This window comes from Sturnus vulgaris, chromosome 29 (assembly GCF_052056855.1).
Source record: "Sturnus vulgaris isolate bStuVul1 chromosome 29, bStuVul1.hap1, whole genome shotgun sequence".
Taxonomy (NCBI): Eukaryota; Metazoa; Chordata; class Aves; order Passeriformes; family Sturnidae; genus Sturnus; species Sturnus vulgaris.
Genome location: NC_142271.1, coordinates 5315334 through 5340858, shown reverse-complemented (window position 1 = coordinate 5340858; position 25525 = coordinate 5315334). Strand labels below are relative to the sequence as shown.

At 57.0% G+C, this 25525-nt stretch overlaps 1 protein-coding gene across 1 annotated transcript; it reads right to left on the bottom strand.

Moving 5' to 3' along the window:
- Positions 1 to 857: 857 nt before the first annotated feature.
- Positions 858 to 25168, bottom strand: MAPKAPK2 (MAPK activated protein kinase 2). The gene is made up of 10 exons (XM_014872569.2): positions 24815 to 25168; positions 6171 to 6310; positions 4506 to 4570; positions 3778 to 3857; positions 3564 to 3690; positions 3269 to 3344; positions 3015 to 3139; positions 2624 to 2709; positions 2433 to 2513; positions 858 to 1917 (listed from the first exon to the last, which is right to left on the bottom strand). The coding sequence occupies exons 1-10, from the start codon at positions 25061 to 25063 to the stop codon at positions 1774 to 1776; spliced, it is 1173 nt and encodes a 390-aa protein (XP_014728055.2). The 5' UTR covers positions 25064 to 25168; the 3' UTR covers positions 858 to 1773.
- Positions 25169 to 25525: the final 357 nt, after the last annotated feature.

Below are 25525 nucleotides of genomic sequence, written 5' to 3'. Positions count from 1 at the left end.
GATTACGTTTGTTTAGAGAATCTTGGTTTTTTTTTTCCAAAACGTTGAACCTGCACAAGGCTCGTGAGATCTTGGGGGATGGAAAATCCTGCCCGTGCTTCACACCTCTGTGTGTGTGTCACATCCCTGTTTGTGTCTCACGTCCCTGTTTGTGCCTCACGTCCCTGCCTGTTTGCAGCAGCCACGTTTCCTCTCCTGAGGTCCTGGGGCAGTGCCAGGGATGAATTCCCTGCTCTGGAACCCCAGAGGCTCCCCCTGGCTCGGGTTGGAAGGGGAGGCTGAAGCTCCTCTGGCTGCTCCCAGCTCTCGTCTTGCAGCATCGTTGTGGGATTTGACCCCTCTGCTGCTTAGGAACACAGTCACACACTGGTTTGGGTGGGAAGGGAATTAAAGACACCCAGTGCCACCCCTGCCATGGCAGGGACACCTCCCACTGTCCCAGGCTGCTCCAAACCTCATCCAACCCGACCTTGGGCACTGCCAGGGATCCAGGGGCAGCCACAGCTGTTCTGGGCACCCTGTGCCAGGGCCACATCACCCCACAGCCCACAGCCCACATCCCACTGCACCCCACAGCATCCCACTGCACCCCACACAACCCCACACCAGCAGAGACTGGGTGACTCTTTAAGTGTCTTTAATCCAAAGGACTGAAGAGCAGACCGGGAAGATTAGTATAAGCCAACAGACAAAAATAATAATTAAAAAAAAAAAAAAAAAAAAAGAAAAAAAGGGATAAAAACCAGTTTTCAAAACAAATTAAAATTCCATACAGTGTCTAAAAGGTCACCTAAAAACCAAACATCGCCTTAAAAAATTGTTTTTCCCCATTCAAACACATTTAACGAAGTGAAACATCGTGACAAATAATAATAATAATAATATTAATAATTCATGGACTAAAGACTTCAGAGCAGCTGCAGGAGCCGCACTGGGGGGGCAGCAGCACCCCCAGCCCAGCCGGGGAGGGGTCAGTGCTGCCAGCCTGGCTCAAGCTGTGCCACCTCCCCTGGCCCCCACCCTGTCCCCAGGGGATGGGGTGAGGTGGGGGACACATCCCTGCAGAGCTGGGGGGGCAGGACGGCCTCCTGCCCCCTCCCCTGCCCACCCCTGAGGTCAGAGCTGCATTCCAGGGGGAGCCAGAGCAGCTCCAGGCCCACGGACACACAGACAGACAGACAGACGGTGCTGCCAGGCAGGTCCGGGCTCCAGCTCAGGGAAGGGGTGGGGCGCTGCTTTTTGGCTCCTGGGCTTGATTTGGTGGCCACAGGACAAAGGGGGGAGGGCAGCTCTCCTTCCCTGACCCACTCCCAAAGCTGGAGCTTGTCTCTAGCCAGCATCCACACAGGGAACACGCTGTCTGGGTTTCAGCTCTACAGTAGTTTTTAAAAAATATTTATACGTTATATACCCTAAAAAGGTCACCACAGGAGTTTCCATGTCTTTGGAAGGAAGGAAGAGGGGGGGAAAAAAAAAAATATATATATGTATAAATCAAAACTGTTTCACAAAAGAAAAATAAAAATCCAATTATTGGCGGCGTTCACCTACAGGACAAAAATCCCAGGCTGCAGGTGTGGATCTGAGGGGGGAATCTCAGCACCTGCCCCAGCAAGGTCAGAAACACAGGTGAGTAGCTAAAAATAACTAGTCTGGTATAAATGTCTGAATTCCATGCGCTCGATAGAACAGTCTGTTTTTCTTTTTGTCTTTTTTTTTCTTAAAAAATATATATATATAGTTATTGCTTTGTGGAGGGCTGGCTGGGCTCCCTCAGTGGGGCAGCGCAGAGGGCTCGGGGGGATTGGCTTTCTTCCTCCTCTTCATCAGCAGAGGGTTCGAGGAATCCTCGATTTTCTTGATCTTGATTTGTTCGTAGTCCACCCTCATGGTGGCCAGGGCACTGGTCATCTCCTCCTGCGGGCAGGGGGCACAGAGCCATCAGCACAGTCCCCCCAGGGTCCCCCAGAGCAGCTGGGAATAAATGGCAGCAGGGCCTGGGGGGTCCCACTGCCAAATTTTCCAGCTCCCTCCCAAGCACAGATCATCCCCAGAGCCAGCACACCCACACCAAACGGGGATTGTGGAATTGCTGAGGTTGGAAAAGCCCTCCAGGATGATTTGAGTCCAACCATGCTCTGCCCTGGGATGGAATTCCCAGAGGAGCTGTGGCTGCCCCATGGCTGGCAGTGCCCCATGGCTGAGCAGCCTGGCACAGTGGAAGGTCCCTTCCCAACCATTCTGTGATTCCATGGTTAACCCAGCACAGCCACCCCAGCACTCAGTCATGGCCCCAAGTGCCACATCTGTGCAGTTTTTGATCCCTTCCAGGGACAGTGAAGGAGCCTGGTCTGCAGCCCCACAGCAGAGGACATTCCCGAGGGGACAGAGGGGTGCAGAGCACTGCAGACAGGGACAGAGAGAGGTTTTACCTTCACATCCTCCCACAGGTCCTTCTCCTCCTTCAGCACACGGCTGGTGTGCAGTGGGGTCTGGGGCACCTGCATGGATTGCTGCCAGGAGAGAGGAGAAGCCTGAGCTGGAGCCACAGGAATCCACCCCATCCCAGGGATCCCATGGATCCCAGCCCATCCCATGGATCCCAGCCCATCCCCACACTCACCATGATCCAGGGGTGGTTCATGAACTCTGTTATTGTCATGCGCTGGGTCGGGTCTGTTTTCAGCAGGTTTCGGATCAGCTGCTTCACTGCAAGGTTTGGGGCAGGGTCAGGAGGCAGCAGCTGCCAGGGGGCATCTCCTGAGCTCCAACCCCAGCCCCAAAACCCCTCACACCCCTGCTGTGTGCCACACACCTGCCCTAAAACCCCTCCTGTGTGTGTGTCACACACCTGCCCCCTGTGTGCCACACACCTGTCCCTGCACAAACCCTGCAGCAAAAGCCTCTCCAGCTGAGGTGAAGATGCTGAGAGGTGACCCCTGACACACCCAGCCCTCAAAAGGAGACCTGAGCCAGGGGACAGGGACCACAGGGACCACAAGGACCTCGTTTACCTTCCTCTGACACCTCGGACCACTCCGGGTTGGGGAACTCGTACTGGCCCATTCGGATTCGCTTCTTCATGCCAGGAGAGATGGCCAGGCCGTGGTTGGAGTAGAAGGGGGGGTACCCACACAGCCTGAAGCAGGAGGGGGATTAGAGTCAATGTGCCACCCCAAAAAACTCCCCAGAAGCACCTCCAGGGCACGGGGCAGTGCCAGCAGCAGGAGCTGAGCCCGGCAGGAGGGAGAGGAACACCCGGACTTACAGAATATACATGATGACACCCAGGGACCACATGTCACAGGACTTGTCGTACTTCTCTGGGCCCAGCACTTCTGGGGCTGGTAAAGACAGAAAGAAAATCCTAAATCCAGGTGTCAGCAGTGAGTGAGAGGGCTCTGACACCCCATGGACACACCAAGAGCCACTCTGGGAAGCGCTGCCTGGAGCAGCTCCAGGCTGGGTGCAGAGGTGATGGGCTGCACATGGCACCCTCCAAACCCCCCCAGCTCTGCCCCCCAGCCCTGCCAAACCCCAAACCCAGCCCCCCAGGCACTCACCCACGTAGTAGGGCGTGTAGCAGGGCGTGGCCAGCGAGTTGTGCGTGGTGGTTTCCTTGGCGAAGCCGAAGTCGGTGAGTTTCAGCACAGCATTGGGCCTTTTGGACGTGTACAGGAGGTTTTCGGGCTGGCAACACGCAGGGGAGACAAGGAGTGAGCAGCAGGGCAGGGGCAGCGTGGCCCTGGCACTGCCAAGGGGGGCTCAGGGTGGTACCTTCACGTCCCGGTGTGCGATGTTGATCGAGTGCAGGTACTGGATGGCTTCCCCAATGCTCTTCATGATCTCCGAAGCCTCTGAAGCAGCAAAGAAACCATCAGGAGCTTTCACAAGCAAGTTAAAAAGGGGCACCACTCCCTGGGTAACTCTACAAACCGGGAGTCAAAGAACCTGGCTGAGATCAAAGGGGTTTTCTCTGCCTGAAGTCCGATTTTCCATGGAGTCTCTGCCACTCCCCATCCCTGGGTAAGGAACCTGCAGCTCCCAGAAACTCCAGGAGAAGGGATGGGGCAGAGACCAGCCCCTGACCCTGATACCAAGGAGGGGATTGCACCATTTAGGACACCCAAGCAGCAAGGAATCCAGCTGGGAATGGTTTCCCCTTAGGATGGGAAGTCAAGGGGGCAACGGGCTCAGAGTTTGGTTTGTGTGGCTGCTTTTCCTGGCCAGAGGAGTAGAGGGAATGAGATTAATGAGATCTATGAGAACCACAGCCCATGGACTTAATTTTTTGAGGGAAGTGAGCGTTTCTGACAGGAGTGGGATGGACAGAGTGTGGGAGCAGCTGAGAAAAGAACCCCTAACCCTATTCTCCAGTGAACATGAAAAGCAGGGCCCTTACACCCATGTTGCTCATTCCCTGAGTGCAAAACTCTGCTGAGGATTCAAAAAAGTCACGGAGGGGACGGAGTGGACTGAGGGGCAGCAGGGTGTGGGCTCCATACCCCGTTCTGTGAAGGCCTGGTCTCCCCTGTCCTGGATCCTGCTGAAGAGCTCCCCGCCATCCAAGCTGCAAGACAAGCAGGGTGGTGTCACAAGCTGTGGGTCCATCTCACACTGCCACAAGCTGCACCAAACCCTCTGCTGCTCAGCAGGAAACAATCCCCATCCCCATCCAAGTCCTTGGGCTGGTGCTTCTGGGGCGTTTCAGAGCCTCCTCCTTCCCGAAACCAGCAGGGCAGAGGCGCAGGCGGACGTGGTCACCCCAGCAGCCACAGAAACACATTTACAGTAAAGGCAGCAAATGTGGCTTGAAATTGGTGAGAGCACTCCCAGCACACGTGGCCTCCTTTTGCTCACAAGCCAACTGCCTCAGCAGCACCATGAGCCAGCACAGAAGTGCTGAGCAAAGCTCAGGGCACAGGAGAGACAACAGCAGTGTCACACTGGGCTCCCCAAGCTGGGACACAGAGGCTGGACCCCAAAGCAGCACTGCCAGGGCCCATGGGAGGTGTTGGAGAACCATTGGTGGGGTTCCCTCCCCAGGTATCCTCAGGGAAATGCAGCTCCCACAGAGATCAGGACTGAGGTATGGGACAATTCTTCATGAGAGCAGGGATAATGGCACTTCCTGCCCCTGCCTGATCTGACTGAAGCAGGAGCAGTTTTGACTTTCCCAGCATTGATAGCATCTCCTTGACATTCACTTGACATCTGCAACAGCAACAGCCTGCAGCCCTCAGGGCCCTGTGCTGCACAGAGCCTGTCAGGATGGACCCAGAGCCTGTGAGCATGGATCCAGACCATGACAGGATGGATCCAGAGCATGACAGGATGGATCCAGAGCCTGTCAGGAAGGATCCAGAGCATGACAGGAAGGACCCAGAGCCTACTCCTGCTGGAAGTCAAATCCTGCCTTGCAATGGGCGTTACCCCCAGAGCATCCCTGGTCCCACAGACAGTCCTGGGGACTCTCCTCCTACCCCTCAGCCATTCTTTCTTTCCCCACCACACACCCCTTTCCCACCCCTGGCTGCCCACAGTGCCAGGGTGGTTCTCATGTTCCTGTTCCCCCCACAGGAGCTGCTCTGGGGACTGCTGTGCCACCTGCCCTGGCACTGCTCCTGCCCCCGCTGCCCCCCCAGGCGATCTACCAGCTTGCCAGAGGAGAGGTTTTGGCAAGCAAGCTGCATCAAATCACAGCTGCGGTTGGGATGTGGTTTCAATACTTTCCCCTTCATCCCTCCTCCTCGTCCCCAGGTTAATACCAAGCTCCTACCCAAACCAGAGCCGCTCAGCTGCTGCTGCAGGAGGTGCCAGGGCAGCACCAGAGCTGCCAGGGCAGCACCAGAGCTGCCAGCTCGCCCTGGCTGCTGCCCCCCCGCAGCTGCTGGGCTGCCAGCAACCTCTGCCTACCCCAACTTTCGATGGCCAAAGCCACTTTGGTTATGACCCACCTGTGAGAACCACAGGCCCTGGGTCTCTCAGAGCTGAGCACGTTCTCGGGATGACTCAGAGCCAGCACAGCCATCCCCATCCCTCCAACACCAACCCTGTGCCCGGGCTGGCATCCCTCACATGCCCCTGGCATCCCCGGGGCTGGGGGATGCCCACCCCCCTTTTTGGCACCTCCCCAGCAGGCTCGGGGTGCTGCTGTGCCGGGCTCTCACCACTCCATGACGATGAGCAGACACTTCCTGCCCTGGTAGAGGTTCTCGTAGACGTCCATGATGCGCACGATGTGCGCGCACTGCGACGCTCGCCAGTGCAGCTCCACTTCCCTGCGGGCCTTGGGGCAGTCCTGCAGCATCTGCGGGAGAAGTGACATCCTGTCAGCCCCGAGCCACCCCCGGGGAGCCGGGTCATGACCCCCGGTTGCCACCGTGGCCACCAGAGAGGACGCGGGGGCGAGGGCCGGGTGCTCCCCGCGGGCGCGCTGCGAGCGCTCTGGCAATGCCTCCATCCCCATCTAGTGGGAACTCTGAGAAGCCACTTGCCCTCAGCTTGCCCTGTGAAGGGAAGAGAAAACACAGAACAAAGTTTCCCTGCATCCTCAGAACAAGCTCCTTGGAAAAACCAGAGCGTAGAGATAAGAAATGGCTTGTGAAATGACGAATACAAAAAGAATTTAGCTTCCCCCCCTTGGAAGACCCTCTTATCTACCTCCAGTATTAGTGGTTCATTTTCTTTCAGTATCCATAGGCCAGCTTTGAATGTAAAATCCCTCAGGGATTGGTTAGAAAGTAGAATTCCCTTGGTAATTGGTGCAAATTGTAAAACCCTCAAAAGATATAAAAACCCCTCTAAAACAATAGCCGTTGGTACATGCTAGATAGGATGCCTTCATAGAATAAACTATGGATTTGTGCCTTTCTGCATGTGCTGGTTTCTTTTCCCTGCTGGTCTGAGAGCTCCCCACGAGCCAGAATTCTATCTGGGCAAGGCTGGGGAACGTGCTCTGTCACTGGGGGCTGCAGGAGCAACCTCGGGGACCCCAAAGGGACCCCAAAACCCCACCAGTGACATTGCCCTTCCTCCGAAGGCTGGGAAAAGCTTATTCTGGCTGCCTGCCACCTCCCAGTGCCCCACCAGCAAGATCTACTGCATTTACGAGCCAATTTCTGCACCCTGATACCTCCCCCGCTGCACCCCTGGGTGCCACCGAGCATCCTCACCCTCCCCTTTGCTCTGCTGGCCCCCATCCATCAGCCTGCTGCTCCAAGGGATCCTCCTGACCACAAATCCAGAGCCCACCAGCACCCGTGCCCGGGGAGGGGACAAAGCAAACATCCAGATGTTCCCTAAATTGCAGGTCTTTAATGAGCCCCCTGCCCTTCCCAAAGACAGCTCCGAGTTCCCAGGTGCAGAAAGTATTTTGCTTGTCTGCCACAGACTATTAGTTATGATGTTTGTCAGGATAAACAAGCAGCCTTAATTACCGTGCTCCTAAATATAGAACAACAAACGTGTCTATCTTGAGAGCAGTTCATTTTCCTTCCTGTCTCCAGCAGCCTTTGGGGCCAGGCTCAGCCCCTGGAGCAGCTCTGCCCCTTGGAGCAGCAGCGAGCAGGGGGATGTGGAAACACCCCCACCCTGCAGGAAACAGCAGGTTTGGTCATTTTACCAAGATTTAGACAGAAAAGTCCTTCTGACCCCTCTGACCTGTCCCTGACACGCTCCAGGAGCAGAGGAGCATCAGCCCTGGGATGCTTTACAGGGCCCAGGGTGGTGCCCAGGGCAGTGGGGATTTCAGAGGGGCAAGGATTAATTCCCAAAACCCACACCCTGATGGTGCTGCCCTGGCACAGGCAAAGGCACAGATAGGATGTGCCCTTCAGCCACCCACCCCAAACACCATCCCTGGGCTTTGGTCACACCTCTCCCACCTGCTCAGCTCTCCTGCTTCCCCAGGCAGAGGAAACCTGGAGAGGCTGCTGGCACCAAACCATCACAAACTCAGCAAGGACCAAAGTGGCCAAAGCCAACCTTTGCACAAACTCCTTGACATCCTCAGGGCAAAAGGAAGACAGGGCAGGAGGTAGGACAGCCCCTCCTTGCTCTTCTATTGCTTTTTTACCCTAAAAACTGGATCCTGCAGAAACCAAAACCATGAGCAAGGGTAACAGCAGCCCCCCGAGGAGCCATGCAAAGGGGGCTGCAGAAAAGCCTGGCTATTTGCAGCCCCACTCTGAAGAGCCTGGCCTGGGGAGCCAGGAAGCTGAAGAGAAAAGAGAAAAACAAAACAATTTGTAATTATGTGCCCGGAAAATGGACCAGCAGGAAGCAGCTAGTTAACATCATTCTGCACAAGACAAACAGCAGAGGTACAGCAAAATACATCCCATTTTTAGAGGTCATTCCGAGCACTGTTATAGGAGATTAATTGGATTTCTAATGAAGTGGGAGGCCTCCATTACCTGTACCAGCACGGCCCTGACGTTTGTTTTTGTACCCAGGGAGCAAACAGCTGCCCCAGTGCTCTCAGAGCACCCAGCTGTGATCCAGCTGCTCCCTCTGCTCCCCTGCTGGCTTTGCATGGAGAGGCTTGAGAGGAGCAGGTTAAGCCTCGTTAAGGGAATGATTTGGTTAATTTAGGAAATGTTCCTGGCGGCAGCAGCGTGAGCTGAAGGCCATTGCTGCTGCAGGATGGACAAGCCATGGCAGAGTCATCCCACAGCCCCAGCATCACCTGCTGCACCCCAAAACTCCTGCCCTCAACACAGGCAGCAGCTCCCTGTGCCCTGGGACATGGGGAATGTGCCAAGAATGGCACGGTGTGGGACAAGAGCAGCACTGCCACCAGTTTGTCCTCTTTAGGTGGGAGCCAGCAGCTCCCAGTCCCCAGCCAGCAGTGAAACCTCTGGGGGTGATGTCCTGGCACTGCTCTGCTCACAGGAACCCCACATCCAGAATATTTGGGGTGTGGTACCACTGCCCACGGCCCTAATTTAGCCCCAGTGTCCAGGGCAGCCTGTGACCACAGCAAGATTTGTATTTCTTGGCTCCCAACAAGGAGGCTGGGATGGGAAAATCACCTCGTTTTTCCCCTGAGACTCAGCAAGGATGAACTGCCCCCATCCCACCCCAGCTGATTTTGCAACCCAGTAATCCGGAACGCAGCCAGGGTTAACCCTTGGATGGCAGCAGCCAGGACAGCTGCTCTCAGCTCAGCTTTTCCAGCTCTTATCTCCTGCTCCCCCTTCCAAAGAAGGGCTCCTTGGAGATCAAACTCCATTATTTCAGCTGCAGAACGCTGCACTACCTGCCTGCTCCTGCTGGGGAGGAGGGCTCAGCAGCTGAGCTGGGCAGTAACCGGATCCCCGAGTTACACAAGTGTCCCCGGGCAGGGCACAAGGGCAGCGCTGCAGAGGAAGCTCTGCCACCACCTCGGAGCAAATCCGGGCAGGATTCACACAGGAGGAGCTGCATCCCTTTCCCACCATGGATGTTGGGTGCTGTGGGTGCTCAGTTCTGCAGCCGCTGCACGTCTCCAAACATCAGCTCATGGTCACAGAGCATCTGCATCCCTTCAGCACCGCAGGGCACAGGGGACAGCCACGAGAGCTGTGCCAGCCCAGAGCTCTGCCCCATCCCATCTCTGCTTCCCACTGGGCCACCTCCCTGCAGGAAAGGAGGGAGAGCAGGGAAAGAGCCACTCCACCCTGCTGGCAATTAGGGAGGAAATTCAGCTTTCAGCCGCATTCCAGCTCCTCTCCCAGCAGCCTGACACCTCCGAGGTTTGGGCAGACAGCGTTTGCTGCCATCCTGTGCCTTGGCTCAGCCCAGCTCCCCCAGGAGCCTTTCCATGAGAGAAATTAGTTCTGTGTTCCTCTGAACACCCTCATTAGCTTCATTAGAGCCCTCAGGCCGAGGGCTCCCATCAGAGGATGGCACAGCCCAGCCCCATGTGCTCAGGACCCCCAGAGCAGCAAAGGCTCCTCACGAGCTCCAGCAGCACCTCTGGGCTTCTCCCCACCTTGGAAAGACAAACCCTGGAAGCAGCTCAGGAAACACAACAGCTCATCAGGGCTTCTGAAGGAGGACAGCACACCCTGAGCAAACCCAAACCTAAATCCAGGCTCCAGCCTGGTCCTGCAGGCATCAAAAACGAGCTTCAGCTCCAAGGAAGAGCTCAGCACCACATGGAGCTGAGCTTCCCCCCCATCAGCTCAGGACAGGCAGAGCACAGGTGGGTGGGCACGAGCAAAGAAGGAAGGAAGGAAGGAAGGAAGGAAGGAGAGCTCTGGAGCAAAGCAGGGGCTGCCCACGCTCACGTTCCCTCTCCTGTCCTCAGGCACCACTGATTCAGTCTCGCCGCCTCCTCCTGGGATGATGTTCCATGAGTCACGACAGGTTGGAAAAGGAAGCACGGCAGGAGGTTCCTGAGGACACCGTCCCTCCTGTCCCACTGTCCCTCCTGTCCCACTGTCCCTCCTGTCCCACCGTCCCTCCTGGCTCTGGGTGCCACCACAGCCCCAAACGCTGCTGCCCCTCGGTGAGCTCAGCACACTCAGATGGGCAAAATATCCCTGTCCAAGGGGAAAAACACCTCCCACGGGCAGCTTCCATGGAAAACGAGGATCAGGCTCACACTGGGGTGTTGAGCTGTCCATTTTCCAGGGCTGCCCCATGCTCACCCCGGGCAGGGTGGTTTTATTTCCATGTGTATTTTGATCCCACCCGATTCTCCTCCATCCTCAGCAGAACAGCACAGGCTGTGCAGCCCCCAGCCCTCCAACAGGGCCTGCAGGGCTGTCCCCAGACCCCAGACCACCTCCAGGAGCTCCCCTCAGGACCTGTCTGCACCACAGGGGTTAAAATAAACTCTGCTTGAGTTGCAGTAAGAATAAACCTACAGCGAAGAGGGGCAGGCTGTCATCCCCCAAATGATCAGCAGGGAAGCAAAGCAGAGCTTCCCCCTGCCTGGATCACACACACAGGCTTTGGATTCCCCTGACCCGGCTAGCACAGGGCAAGGAGCATTTTTTCCTAATAAAGTAAAAGGGTTTCTCTTCAAAGGATTTTCCTCTTCTAATCTTCCCCTGCAAACTCGCTGCCAACTGGTGTCAGCTGCTTTGCACATTTGTAGGGCCGGTGCTGGAAGCTTTGCACAGGCTGTTCCCACCTCTCCCTGGATTGAACTGAGCCTGGAATGCCAGAATATTTGGGGAGCCCACAGGTAATGAGGCCAAAGCTGCCCCAGTCCCTGCCAGACACGGGTGGGAGGGAGAGGGCAGCAGAAGGACATGGAAGCAGCAAAGCTTGGTTCCGCTTTTGGCGTTGATGAGCAACAAAAGAGAAACAAAATCACGAGTCCCAGAGCCCCTAAGAGGAATTGTGTTACCAAACAGAGGGAAATTCATGGCTGAACCACAAGGCAGTAACAATTAAAGGTGCAGCTCAGGAAGCCTCCCCCACATCACTTATAGAAACCTTGACATTAACCCCATCCCCGCTGCTCACACCCACCACAACCTGCCCTGCTGCCCTGGTGACGGGACTTTCCCAAGCTGGGGCTCGTTTCTGCTCTGCCCACGCCCAAGGAGCCACAGAAGGAGTTCGAAGCCCCAGCTGGAGAGGTGAAAGCCTCATGCTCACGTTTGTTTTGCCCGGGGAAAGCCGGGGAGCAGAGGTGACGTGTCCCGAGGAGGAGCCGCGCGTGGGTCCTGCCCGCAGCGTGCCCTGTCCTGCCAGCCCACGATGGCTGTTTGGAGAGGGGCTCTGCTCCCTGATGGAGGTGGCTTCATCCAAGGTGGTCTGGAAGGCAGGACAGCACCAGGTATCAGCTACCCACCTTCCAGAATGGGGGCCAGTGCTGCCAGAGCCGGGGGATGCTCAACAGCCGGCTCCATCCTCCACGTTCGCCCGCCTCGGGGAAAACGGAAAGGTTGGAGAAAGGATCCCAAGCAAGAGAGGATTATTTGGATTGGAAAGAGCAAGGCAGGAGAGGCAAGTGAGGCCGAGCAAACACGAGCTGTCACACACACACACACGCTCGAGCTGCTCGGCCGCATTCTCCCAGCCTGAATGATCCGAGCGCTGCCAGGGACACCCGGAGCCACGGCGGAGGTGCAGGGAGATCCTTCCTCCCCATCACACGAGCAGCTCAGCCAGGCATGAAGAGGCTGAGCGAGCGAGGGCAGAGCTAAAACCCCTGCCAGGAGCAGCCTGGAGAGAGGCAGATGTTGCAGCGGGGAGGAGGATGGAGATGGGGAGAGGGAAGAGACACACACGGTGCTTTCACAAGGGGCCTCGCTCGCCCACCAGCATTGCACAAAGCCCAGGTCTCCTGTGCCCCAGCTCACCTGTGCTCTGGGTCTCCTGCTCATGGGGGTCTCTGCTCGGTGGGTGATGCTCAGGACCCCCACCTCACAGCCCCCCCCCCCCTTCCCAGGGCATCTGCTGAGCATTTCCTTGCCCCTCTCTCCCCCTGCGACAGATGCAGCAGCCATTCAGCCTTTTCAGGCGGCAACAAAAGCCTCTCGAGGCACACAAAGGCGAGGAGCAGAAGAGAGGCCGGGGTTTAAACAAGAGCCACCTGCCAGGGGCCCGTGCCCCCCGCACTGCAGAGCCCATTTCCCAGCAGCAAAAACACTCTGGGCACATCCTGGACATGAAGTGTCCAAGTGGGTGTCCAGGAGCAGCACCCTGGATGATGAGGGAAGGGTCCCAGCGTGGTGGAGGCACTGGAGGGAGGAGATGGAGGTGGGTGGGAAGGGGCTGCAAAACTCACGGGAAAAAGTCAGAGCAGGTAAATGGCAACAAGGCAGCAGCAGCACGAAGCATCCCTGCTGACTCACACCCAGCAACAGGCTGGGGCTGGTGTTTAAAGGAGAGAAACAAAGAGTGTCGGCTTCATTTATCTGAGAAAAACAAAATTAGGGGCCTATTCAGTCCCACGTTTTTGTTTTGGGAGCCTCCTCTTCCTCCCAGCCCTCAGCAGCAGCGCCAGGTTTGGCTGACTCAGGCGATGCTCATCTCTGCAGGAGCAGCCCAAGCCACAGACACGAGGTCCCCTGTCCTGCTGTGCCACATCTGGCTGGAGTGACAGAGCCACCACCCTGCCAGGACCTTCCCGTGAACCCCACAGGGACAAACGGGGTCACAACGGGCAAAATGCTCCAACCCATCCCATCCTTTCCTAAAGACACCCCAGATGTCACTGCCCACCAGGAGCCACCACAGCACTGGGTGAGAGCAGGAAGGGACTGAGCCTTGGGGCCAGAAGAAGCCACAGCCCAGCTCTGGATGGAGCCATTCTGGGCAGGGATGCTCAGCTGCTCTCTGCAAACCAAAGCCCTGATCCCACCCACCCCTGCTGCCTCTGCCAGGGGCTTTATCCACACAGCACAAAGTGAAAGGGACATCAGGAGCCACGGCAAGGGCAGAGACCAGCAGCTCTGGTGCACACACACACACACACACACACACACACACACACACACACACACACACACACCTTCACCTTCCAGCTCCTCGCAGAGCTGGGGGCCGGGGTCAGCTCCTCCTCCCCGCCCCTCTCCTTGCCAGGTTTGCTATCAGAGCTGACAACACGAACGGAAAAGCACACATGTGCTTTTATGATGGGAAGTGCTTGATATTTGCAGGTGTGGTTAATACCGAAATAAACACTGATGTAAACCATTAACTCGGGCCTGACCTATGTCCTTTGTGCTTTCCTCCCACAGGCAGAGCTTGAAAAAAACCCCACATCAGCAGCACTGCCTCCAGCAGCCCTGCACCCACAGCCAGGGGCTTCCCCTCAGCACCCAGAGCACCCAGAGCATCTCTTTGGGTCCCTGGCTCCCACCAATCCTGGAGACAACCCTGCCTGACCCCTCCTCTACCTCCCATCCCAGGGACAGCTCTGGATTCCCCACACCTACATCCCAGAACTGCTTTTATTCCTGGACGTGTCCACCCATTCCCTGAGCGTTTCAGCTGGAAGTGATTTTGGGGAGAGGCCCTGAAGCCCTGCCAGGAGAAGCCCCACAACACTCACAGCTTCCCGGCAGCTCCTGGGCTTGAGCTCTGCCCAAAAATGAAATTTCTCAGGGCTCAGGCTACGGGCAGGACAGAGGAGAGGCTGCCACCCACCCCCCCAGCACAGGGATCCTTTCAACACACATCTTAGTGCAGCACAAAGAAATACATGGATATTTAAAGAAAGGAAAAAACCAAACTGGAACACAAAGCTGCATCAAGGCCAGCCCCTCCTGAAGTGCCCCTGGCCCCTGGCACTGGGAGCACGGTGGCCTCGGGATGTTTCCTCCACCAGTGCCAAGCCTGGGGAGGGTTTCATTTACGCACCCCTGAAGCTCATGGTGACGACAGCACCGTTTTGCATCATCCTGTCCTTCCTCAGCTGTTTATTTAACACAGTTTCACCCCTGTCACAGGCTTTGTCAACACCAGGGCACAGCAAACACCTCGCTGAGATAAGCCCAGGATGTGCAGCCCAGCTCTGCAGGGATGCAGAGCAGAGCATCCCCGGGTTGCTGGGACCCACCACCCACCCTGGCAGCACCTGAGCAGCGCCAGAGGGGCTGGAATCGCTGAGAATCCACAGCAGGAACGATGCCCACACCAGCCTGGGGCTGCCAGAGTGCTGGGAGCAGGAAAAGGCCAGGAGCAGCTCAGGGGTTTCATAACAGGGCTTTGTCTGGGCAGGTGCTCAGTGAGGCAGGGGCCCCGCGGCCACCAACAGCCTTCCTCCTCCTCCTCCTCTTCCTCCTCCTGCTCCCCTCACATGGCACAGCAGACACAAACCTCCGTCACCACCATGGCCAGGGCGGGGAGAGGAGCAGCAATGTGTGCCAGGAGAGGGGATGGCAACGAAGGGACAAGAGGGGATTGCACCCCCTGGGCACACAGCCCTCACCAGCCTCTCCTCTGCCATCTCCCCAAACACCCCCAAAGCTCTCACTGCACTCTCCAGGCTGTCCCTGCCCCACAGGCTGCTCTCCTCATCCCTCTGCCATCACACTGAGGTTGTACAAGCCCAGCAGGACCTGCAGAAGAGCTGCTGGAAACTCCCCTTTGCCATGAACCCGCAAGGGTGACGAGCCAAGCAACAGCCCAGAATCGACACCCAGCACGACCTAAGGCTGTGCCCTTCCACTCCACCCACAGCAGCCAACATTTCAGGGGAATCCTGGGCTCTGAAACAAGGCAGGGAAAACCTGAGAGCCTCCTGCCAGCCCAGGAGCCGAGCAGGGAGCAGGGCACTCCTCCTCCACCCCGAGACTCCTTCAGCCAACAGGAAAACACAGTTGTGTTTCTATTTTAGCAAAAGCCCTTCTCTGCATCCTGCTGGCACCACATGAAAGCTCTCAGGACACGGTGGCTATTCTCAGCTCCCTGCAGGCTTCTGGCAGCCCCACAGCACCTGTTGGCAGCAGCAGCAGCCGTGCAGCCCCAGAGCTGGGGAGGTTTGGTGAGGCTGGGACACAGCCCTGGACCAGCAGTGTCCCAGTCACCACCATCACCTCAAAACCTCGGCCAGCAAGGGTGTAAAACTCGCTGTGAAGTGCCTGGGTGCACAAGCTTTCCAAAAATACCAGAGGGGAAATTTCCCTCCTGTTGGTGTTACACAGAGCAAGGAGTCACTGAGCCATGGAGTGGTTTGGGTTAAAAAGAACCCTAAAGATCATCTCATTCCAGCTCCCTGCCATGGCCAGGGACACTTTCACCAGACCAGGCTGCTCAGAGCCCCAGCAAACCCGACCCAGCCTGGGCTGACAGCAGAGGTTTTGTGCTCTCACATCTTTTCAATACACAGCAAAAACACGTGTAGAAAACACACGGGGAAGAGTCACTGATGCTGCCATGGATGCTCAGCACCCCACTGCTTGACAGTGTTTACCAGCAGGCTGCTTGATTTCCTACCAAATCCCACAGGCAGCAAAGTGGTTTGGATTCATTCTGCCTGCTAGATTAAAACCGAGATGGGATAAAAGGATAAACGCACGGATATTTAAAACAAACTAACAGAAAAAAAAATCTCCTCCTGCAGCTACTGCTGCTCCCTTGGCAAACAGCCTGCTCTCCTTGGGCATTCCCATAGCCAGCTTTTAAAAAAAAGCAACTCTCCCCTGAGCCAGCGTCGCACACAGCCTCATCCCAGGGCAGTGCTCTCCCTGAGCATGGGGTGAGTGGGGGCAGCTGCTCCCTCCGGGTCAGCCGGGGGCTCCTGGGCCCTGCTTTGTACGAATTTAAGCTTTTTCAATCCCCCTTATTCACGAGAAGAGCTGAGGGCTGGGGGAAGCCCAGGAGCAGACAGGGCAGCCTTTGTGTGGCTCTGCCTCCCATCCTGGGGCTCGCAGCCCCCCACGAGCCCCGGGGCAGAGCCTGGGGCTGCAACAGCCCCTCACAGCCTGGAGGAACACCTCGAGGGAGCAGAGCCTCATTTCCTGACAGACAGGGACAAATGAAGCCTTGAACGGCCCCTGTGACCAGACCCACCCTGCACTACCCCCGGCTCTCACACAGCTTCTCCAGGGCTGCTGGGGGGGGTACAGGATCCACATGTCCAGTGATGCTCAGAAGTCACTAAAAAACCCTCCAAGCATCAGCACCACGTCCCAGGCCAGTCCTCCTGCAGTGACATCTGCCTGGCTGTTTCAGGGCAATCTTTGAGGAGAAGGAAGCATGGAAGGAATGTTTTGGTTACAGCCAGAGGTGCCTGACCTGCCAAAAACACGCTGCTCTTGCAAAGCTGAGCTAAGGGGACACACTGAGCACCCCAAACCCTCTCCTTGCTCCCATCAGCTGGACCCACAGAGCCACAGCTGTGTCTGCCCTGCAGCTCCTCCAGACAAGGCCCGAAATGGGAATATTCCCCCAAAATACTGCACTGAGGCACACAAACACCATCTTCCACAGCCCCCTCAGACTGTGGCAGAGGCAGAAGCCTCAGACCTGCTCCAGAGCTCCCAGGAAAAAGCAGCTCTGGCTCCCACCCAGCACCTGCCCAGTGGCACCCAATAATGACATTTTAATCCAGAACCTCCTCAGCATCTTCCTCATCAGCTTTCACCAGCCCAGCATTTGCACCCCTAACAACAGGCAGGGCTGGGTGTCTCCTCCAGCAGCAAGGAGCTGGGGATTGGGACCAAAAACCATTCCAAAAACCCGCAGGGACCTGGAGCACTTCCCTGCTGAATCCCACCACCCACAGAACATCTCCCGTCCTGGCACAGTCGTCCTTTACAGCAATTCTTCCTCACAAGAAGAGATGGGGAGTGTGAAGCCCCCAGGTGGAATGAGCAGGGTGGGAGGGGATGGAGGGGAGATGTCAGCAGAACTCGCACCAGGAGCAGGCTCATTCCTTGTGGGACACACTGAGGACAAAAGCAAAGAGCTCCCCAAGACTCTTCCAAGCTCCTGGGCCAGCAAGAGGAAGATGTTTCTCTCCAGGAGAGCCTGGGCAGGGTCCAGCAAGGGCTGCAGCACCTCCAGGCTCCCCTAAACAGCCCTGTGCCTGTGCCAGCACTGCTCTGCCAGAGGCAAGGGAGGAACCCAGCTGAAAACGCCAAATTCACAGCTCCGATGACTTCCAGGAGATAACCTGAGTTTAAACTTCCTGGCAAGCCTAACCCTTCCCAGCACCAGCAGAGCCTCTTGCGCAAGCAGCGCCTGCCCGGGGCTCCTTCTCTCAGCAAATCTGCCCAGCACAACGGGCAGGAGCTTGGGAAACGGCCCGGCAGGAGGAGAGAGTCACAGCACAGCCCCGAGGGGAGCGGGCAGGCAGGAGGAGGCTGGCACAGGTGACAGTGGCTCCTCCAGCCTGGCTCTGGGAGCCCCACTGAGCCCCAGAGCCGTGGTGACAGCTCAGTGACACCCACAGTGGCCCCTGCCTGGTCGTTACACATGTGGGAATAGAACGCGGGGAAGATGGAGATGCCATAAAGCTCATTGCTGCTGGAATTCAAAACACATCCCTGCCACCAGACACCTCCCCTGCTCTTTATTCTATTTACTGCTTTTGTTAGACTAAGCTGAGGATATCACGCATACTTTTGGGTTTGTTTGGACCTGATTGCATCTGCTTTTCCCCCAGCCCGGTGCAGACAGCCAGGATCACAGATACCCGGGATTCCAGCCGCATTCCCAAGCTCCCGCCCGCACCTGCAGAGCCGCTGCTACTGGAACTGGAACTGCAGCCTGGCGGGGACACGCTGCCAAATTTCCACAGCAGCCCCAGCCTGTGCTGCTGTCCAGCCACATTTCCCTGAAAACACACACTTGGCAGGACATGCAAGGAGCCTTTGGAGAGGCTGCCCCAGCTCGGTGCCGCACAGCAGAGGATGCAGGAGGACAGCGGGCACGGAGAGCTCAGAGGATGCTCCCAAGGCAGGAGGTGCTGCAGCCCTTGGGAAAGGGACAGCACAGAGTGCCAGCCTGCTGGGACACGGGTTTGCAATGATTGTGAGGCACACAATGACCCCAAACCTGCCTGACCCCCATCTTCTGGAGCCAGCAGAGCTGGGAAGGTTGAGCTCAAAACAGGAACCCACCTGCAGTCAACTTAGTTCCGGTGACAAAGGAAATGAATCCATCCCTCCCCTTATCCCAAACCTACAGGCCAAGCCGGGTAAGGACACCAAGAGCAGAGCAGCAAAGCCCCAGCCTGGCTGGGCGCCCCAGGAACATTCAGATCTGGGTTTGTATTTTGGACTTTATCTCTGGTTTAGGCTACAGCTCGCAGGGCAGGCGGGCACAGAACCACGTGCAGCCCTGACGCCAAGAGCCTGAATAATCTCATTACATATGACAGCAAAGGCTGTGCCAGCTGCACCACTGCTGAGCCACAGAGCTCACCTGCCCTCCTCACTGGGACACCACCTTGGCACAGCACAGCACTGAGGGAAAGCCCTTACCCACCAGGAGATGCCATCATCCTCCTCAGCAGCTCCAGAGTGAAGATGGAGCCACTCTGAGCTCCCAGAGTGCTCAGAGCAGATCCTGTGTCCCCCCTCCCTGTGTCCCACCTTCCATGTGACGTTTTTTGTGGCTCACAGCATCTCCAGCAGAACTTTTTGTTTCAGGTCATCTCAGGTCCAGCAGCACTCAGGGACTCTGTCCCCTCCCCAGGCCACAAAGGAGCAGCGAGTTAATGCAGCCATTCAAGCTGCCAGCTGCTGTAATCCCCACCTCAAATTGGTAGGATCTTAAAAGGCTGAAATGTTTGAAATGACTCAGCCACGGGGTACAAAGGAAGAACGGTTTAAAAGGCTGTTAAAGCTCTCTGCATTCAGACCTGCTCTTGCGTGCTCTGCTCCAAGCCTCCAACCCATCCACGTCCTTTGGGGAACCGGCCACAAGCTGAGAGTCCTCCCCAAAATGAGCCCAAAAGGAGCCTCCAGGCAGATGGCACAGCCAGCCAGAGCTGAAAGGAGCTGAAAGCGTTTTCAGAGAGCAGGAGAATCACGAAATGGTTCGGTTGGAAGGGACCTTGGTGGTCATCTCCTCCCAACCCCCCTGCCATGGGCAGGCTGGTTCTTCATCCTGCAGCAATGAAATGGGACCCACAGCAATGAAATGGGACCCACTTTCCATGGGATCCAGACCCCAGGGGCCGTGAAATCCAACACTGCCCGCCCCAGATATGACCACGATGCTGGCTCAGTGTGACTGCCCTGGCTACAAACTCCATTTCTGGGGAGTGGTCAAGCCAAGCTGCGTTCCCATGCCAACCTCTGGAGCTGGTGGAGGGATTGCCCTGGTCCTGCCTCAAACTCTTCCCTTCTCCAAAATCAGCCTACAACATCAGCCAGGTCCTGAAGACCACAAAGGGCAGAGGAGCTGAGTAGCCTGGGATGGGCACGGGGCTACCTGGGACACCTGGCACAAGCCAGAGCCCTGGAGCTGGCCCGGGATGGGCTGTGGAAGCCACCGTGGCCCCGCAGGCAGCCCCGGCGCGGCGCAGGGGAGGCAGCAGGGGAGGCAGCACGTTATTCTTGGAAACCAGGAGGTGAGGTCATGCTGCCTGAATGCTGCAACTTGAGGCCAGTTGTGCTTGGAGAGGAGCCTGAGCTCTGCAGCGAGGGCTGTGTGCAGGTCGGGAGGCTGCTGTGCTCCGAGCAGGAGGAAAGGGTTTCGTAAGGAAGGAGGGCTCTTCCCTCTCAGCTCCTCAGCAGACAGCAAAACCACAGCAAAAGGACGGGTTTGGAAAGAGCAAAGCCCTCGGTGTGGGGCACAGGAGCCCATCAGGAAGGATGAGATGGCAGATCACGAACCTGGAGTGATGCTGCTGCTGTGCCACAGGACCTGGGCACTCCTCTGGATGCCTCCCACTACCTGCACTGCCCTGCAACCCAGCAAGAGCCCCTCCATCCCATCAGACACCAGAGCACATCCCAGAGCTGGCTGGGAAGAGAGAAGTCACCACCTGGACCCTTCAGGCTCCCTCAGCAGGAACCTTCCAGGAGTCTCCATCACCTGTGCCCACCCATCGTGCTCCAAACGTGCCAGACCTGGCTCTCAGGGTGTCCAGCTCCAGTTAATTAATTTACACATTGTTTTTGGTTGGTTCAGAGCACTGACAAAGCTCAGCTCCTGTTCTGCATCACTCACTACCCGAGGCAGAGCCATCACCTCCACAGCCCCACGAACTGTCCTGGAACAGTTCCTGCTGTGTGTGTGGCTCTGATCTTGCCAAAGGCCAGCAGGGCTCAGCGTGAATGGCAAAATCATCCTTTTACCTGGTGGAATTTGGCTCTTAAATCGCACATGCAGGGCTGTGTTTTCACCCTGCATGCCACAGGCAGCTCAGCTCCTCAGCCTCTGACGTTCAGTAAATCACTGCATCTCAGTTCCCCGCCTCTGAAAACATGGGAAACGTCTTTTGCAAGAGCCATGGCTGATGGCATTAGATTATTATTGAGAGGAAGAGCCCCGCCACTTCCTGAGCACGTACCAAAGAGAAAACCCCTGCTCCTGCTCCCAGCCCTTATCAGACCATCACAGTCAGAGCTCTGACTGCTCAGAGCATGTGAAGTGTTTAAAAGAGATTATGGCAAATCCTAAATCGTTTAAACAAACTCAAACCCCAAGTCAGTAGACTCCTTTGGTCAATGAGATAATAAACCACTGCTTTGGAAAAGTCCCAGTGATGTCACTGCAGTTTCCACAGCCTTTCAACCACAGCTTGCACAGAAGGCCACGGTGAAGACATTTGTGATTATATAAAATACATGGCAGAGCTAATAAAAAAAAACATCTCTCCACTGAGAGAGGGACAGAAGAAGAGCAGACACAGCAAGCTGCTTCCCATGAGCACGAGCCCAGGATCTCCATTTACTCCCTCACTTTGGGGGTGTTTTTCCAGATGGATTTTCGGGAGGACAGAGCATTTGATCTCACACGAAGCTGCAGGACACAGGGTGCTTTGGCTACACGAATTCCCTCATCCACAGAGCTGCTCAGCTCTCAGCTCCGAGCTGCCTGCCCTAATTCCACAACAGGCACCTTCCCAGAACAGCAAACCACAAGCAGCATCTTCCTTCCTCCTTCTCCATCAGGGGAACCAGCACTCACAGATATCAGATGAGGCCACGAGCGAGACTGGGAGTGTTTCACAAACACCAAAGCACCGAGGATGCTCCAGAAATGGGGCAAACCCACGAGCTCAGTGCCCTGAGCTCCTCCAGCCCTTCCAAAGCTCACCAGTCCGGGTGAGGATCTCCTGCTTTGAAGCTGAAGTCAGCAGCGAGGTTTGTTCATGGATTTTAAAGGAAATCTCCTCCACAAAGAGCTCCAACACATACAACAGAGAAAAACTCATCACCTGCAATACCAGTCCCCACTCTCCAGCCTGCCTTAGCTGCCATTTCCTTGTGGAATTAAGGCAGCCAGCCCAAAGATTAGTCTTAAAAGTGGAATTTGCAGCGGGCAAAGAGCCCTCACTGCCAGCCCCACCACTGCAGCCTGACCACAGCCAACCCTGCCAAGTCAGGCCAGCAGTGACCTACATACAGCAGCCTCCACAGAAACTACCAGCCTAATTTTGCCTAATAATAAATCACACCAAGGTACAAGGAAGAACGAGGTAAGGAACCAGGCGTTTCAGCTCCATTCATCACCTCTCCCTGGGCTTCCTGTTCCCACCCTGCACATCACCGTGCTCCAAACAGGGTCACGGGTGACTGGGACCATCCGTGGCTGCCTCACACCAGGTAATTCAGGGATGCCACACTTCAGGTACCAAAAAATACAATAAAACTGGAGGTGGGAAACAGAAAGATGAAGAAGAATCCATAAGAAAAGTAGAGGAATCTCTTGTTTTCACACAGGTACTACACAGCAAGCAGAACTACCATCCATTAACTCGCACACAGCGTCACTTTATTTAATGATGTGTCTCTGCCATGGACTATTGCTCTGGAAGGGGAAGAAAATTTGCCTTAATGTTTTCACTGCTGCTAGAACACTGTCCCCAAGCTCAAACTCTCCTGGAGCACTGAAAAGCTCTCTTCAGCAAAGTGACTCTCAGCAGAACCCTTAACAAAACCATCTCTTGATTTGGGAGAAAGAACTTTAACAACACAACAGTTGCTCGTGACCCAAGAGGAAGCACAACATGACCAGAAAAAAATCATTCACGTCAGGAAGAGACACAACTGTGTCTCATCCTCCAGTGAAGGATTGCATTGTTAGACAAGATTTTGGAACAGCAAACCTAAAGAATGACACTCCAAATGGAAAGGTTCACTGCACAACCAAAGCAGGCAGCAGACAGATTTCAGCTGTGGCTCCTGGCGATGGGCCATCAGGATTCTTTTAAGCATCATCTGAAATATGACAACTCGATGCAATCACTTCTGTGGATCCTGCTTTAGGTCATCTTTCCACTGTGATGCAGCCCATGAGTAATTTGGACCCAAATACCTCTCCACAGGTCTCTAGCAGAGACGTCAGCCCGGCCGTGTACCCGAGGAGGGAATGAAGTCAGCACACATCATGTCTAGGGCAGACACCCACACCAAGTTTGGGCTCTGCAGCTCAGTCCAAACATCCCAATGGAGTAAGCCAAGGCTGTAGCTCACACTCCCAAGGGCAGGACGAGAACCCAGGGGCTCGTCCCAGAGCCCAAAGTCAAAGTGTAGCAGTTTGGAAGGTGCTGGAGGGAATCACTTACAGTAGCAGCTGTGCTGCTCTTTGAGAAGCCAGGGACACGTCCAACCACTCAGCTGAACTCGTCCCTCCCCGTCAGGGACGCCAGGAGAGGCCAGGACAGGGGACAAGCAAGACAATCCCTTTTCCTAAAAGAGATTCAGTGTCGAATATTCCTCACCCCGCAAGAGCCACACGGACACTCTGTGTCACCCTCCTGCATCCCAGCTTGCAGTCCTGCACCTCTGGAGGCTTCTCAGCAAGCCAAGGCACCCGTGTGACATGTGACACAGAGGCTGAGCCCTCGCTGTGGCACGGGCAGGGTGACAGCCCCAGTCCTGTGCCCCAACCACAGCGGGCACAGGAACCTCCGGGCTGGGCCTCCTCCATCCTTCCCCTTTCAGGGCTGGGGAGAGGGAAGTGCTGGGATCTGTGCTTTAAATATGTGACTCAACTTCAGAGGCGAGGAGGAGCCCGTCTGTCAAAACAGAAGAGGATTTTGCTAATTTCCAACCCAAAGAGTTGACAACACAATGTCACCCTGGAGTACAACGTGGGGCGCCTCATGAGCAATGTCTCTGGTGTTCCTGAAGGAAAAGCCAAATTTTTAACACCTAACTGACCGCCCTTCCTTAACCACAGACATTCAGCACGGTACCCACCCCATCACCTCTGCAGCACAACTTGTACCCCCAAAGCCCCACGTTCATTCCCTCACTCAGGTTAGGAACCCCAGACATCAACAGAGAGGCAACCCTAAACACAGAAGAAGTGGGGTTACAGGTTTAGGTGGGAGTTACAGGTTTAGCTGAGGGTTATGGCTTTAGGTGGGGTGTTTTCAGCCTTCCCAGTTCTCAGGGTAACGCCAAGGATTGGAACAGCTCATGTGTGGGCGCAAATTGCACGGATGCTGGAGAACACGGCGCTCCCACCGAGCAGCCAGCTCTGCTCCCGCGTCACCCAGCGTGTCAGGAATCCATTCAAACTTCCCCAAGCCTCGCTGGCAGGGAGACACGCTCCCCTCTTTGCTCAAAAACCTCCTTTGGAAACAAGGAGAAGGGTCGCATCACCTAGAGCGGGCTCAAACTCACCGCGCTGTTTATCCACGCCTGTCAAAGAGAAGCAAGTTAGGGACAAGGGGTGACATCGTAACGCTGCAATATTCCCGGTGGGAAGCGGGGGACCACAGGAGCTCGGTGTTACAGCCAGGAGGGGACACAGGACGGGGACAGCGAGGAGCTGCCGGGGCTCCCACCACACACCACGGAGGGAACCCCACGTCCCGCGGTGTGACCCCCGCACTCGGGGATGCACACCCCGGCATCCCAAGATGCGCATCCCCCGGGAGGATCCCAGCCAGGCCACGGTCTCCTCTCCACTCCTGACCCCCCACCCCAACCTCGGGCTACAAAGATGTCATTTCGCTCCGTTTCCCACTACAAAGCCAACAAGGCGCGTCTCGCCGCTCTCAATGCGGGGAAAAAGCGGCGATTAAAGCGCGGCCGGAGGGGCGGGCGGGCAGCTCATTGTCCGGCCGGCCCCGCTGCCGCCCGTGGCCCCCCCGGGACCCCCTTCCCCCGCAGCAGACACTTCCATCACCGCCAGCAGCGCCGCTGCTGCTCCCCGGCCCCTCCCGGCCCAGAGCCCCGCTCGGTCCCCGCGTCCCCCCCCGGTGCCCGGCGCGGGGGTCCCCGCGCACCTTGAGCGCGAACTTCTCGCCGCTCTTCTTACTGAAGATCTCCAAAACTTTCCCGTTGATGCCGAGCCCCAGCACTTGCGTGGTGACCTTGTAGTCGTCCGTGATGGCATTCTTCCGGATCTGCAGGCCGCCCTTCCCCGGGAACGGCGGCGGCCCGTGCGGGGGAGCGGCGGACGGCGGCGGCGGCGGCGGCTGCGGCGGCGGAGGGCTGGGGAAGCCGGCGGGCGGCGGCGGCGCCCCGGACAGCATGGCGGGCTCGGGAAAGGCTCGGGGAAGGCTCGGGGAGGGCTCTTGGCAGGCTCCGGGCAGGCTCCGGGCGGGTGGAGCCCCGCGGGCCGTGCGGGATGGGCCGGGGGTGCGGGGGGTGAAGCAGCAGCGCCGCCGCCGCCGCCGCCCCCCGCCGGTGCGCCCCGGCCCCGACAAGAGCGATGGCTCCGGTGCGGCGGCGGCTCCTCCTTCTCCTCCTCTTCCTCCTCCTCCTCCTCCTCCTCCCGCCGGGCCGGCTCTGATGTCAGCGCCCCGGCCGCCGGGGGAGGGACGGGGCGGGGCGGCCCCGGGGCTGAGCCTGCGCCCGCCGGACCGGCCCCGCCGCTGCCCGAGGGGAACCGGGGCAGGATGGTGCCGCGACCCCCGGCCCCGCCACCCCTGTGTCCCCCCCTCCCCTGGAGCCGGCGGTGGGATGGCAACAGGTCGCGGGATCGCAGTGACCCT

Coding starts and splice junctions, on each gene's coding strand:
- MAPKAPK2 (XM_014872569.2), bottom strand. CDS start 25,063: ATGCTGTCCGGGGCGCCGCCGCCGCCCGCCGGCTTCCCCAGCCCTCCG. Junction 3,140..3,268: donor GGTGTCATCATGTATATTCT/GTAAGTCCGGGT, acceptor CTCCTGCTTCAG/GCTGTGTGGGTACCCCCCCT. Junction 2,710..3,014: donor GTCCGAGGTGTCAGAGGAAG/GTAAACGAGGTC, acceptor CAAACCTTGCAG/TGAAGCAGCTGATCCGAAAC.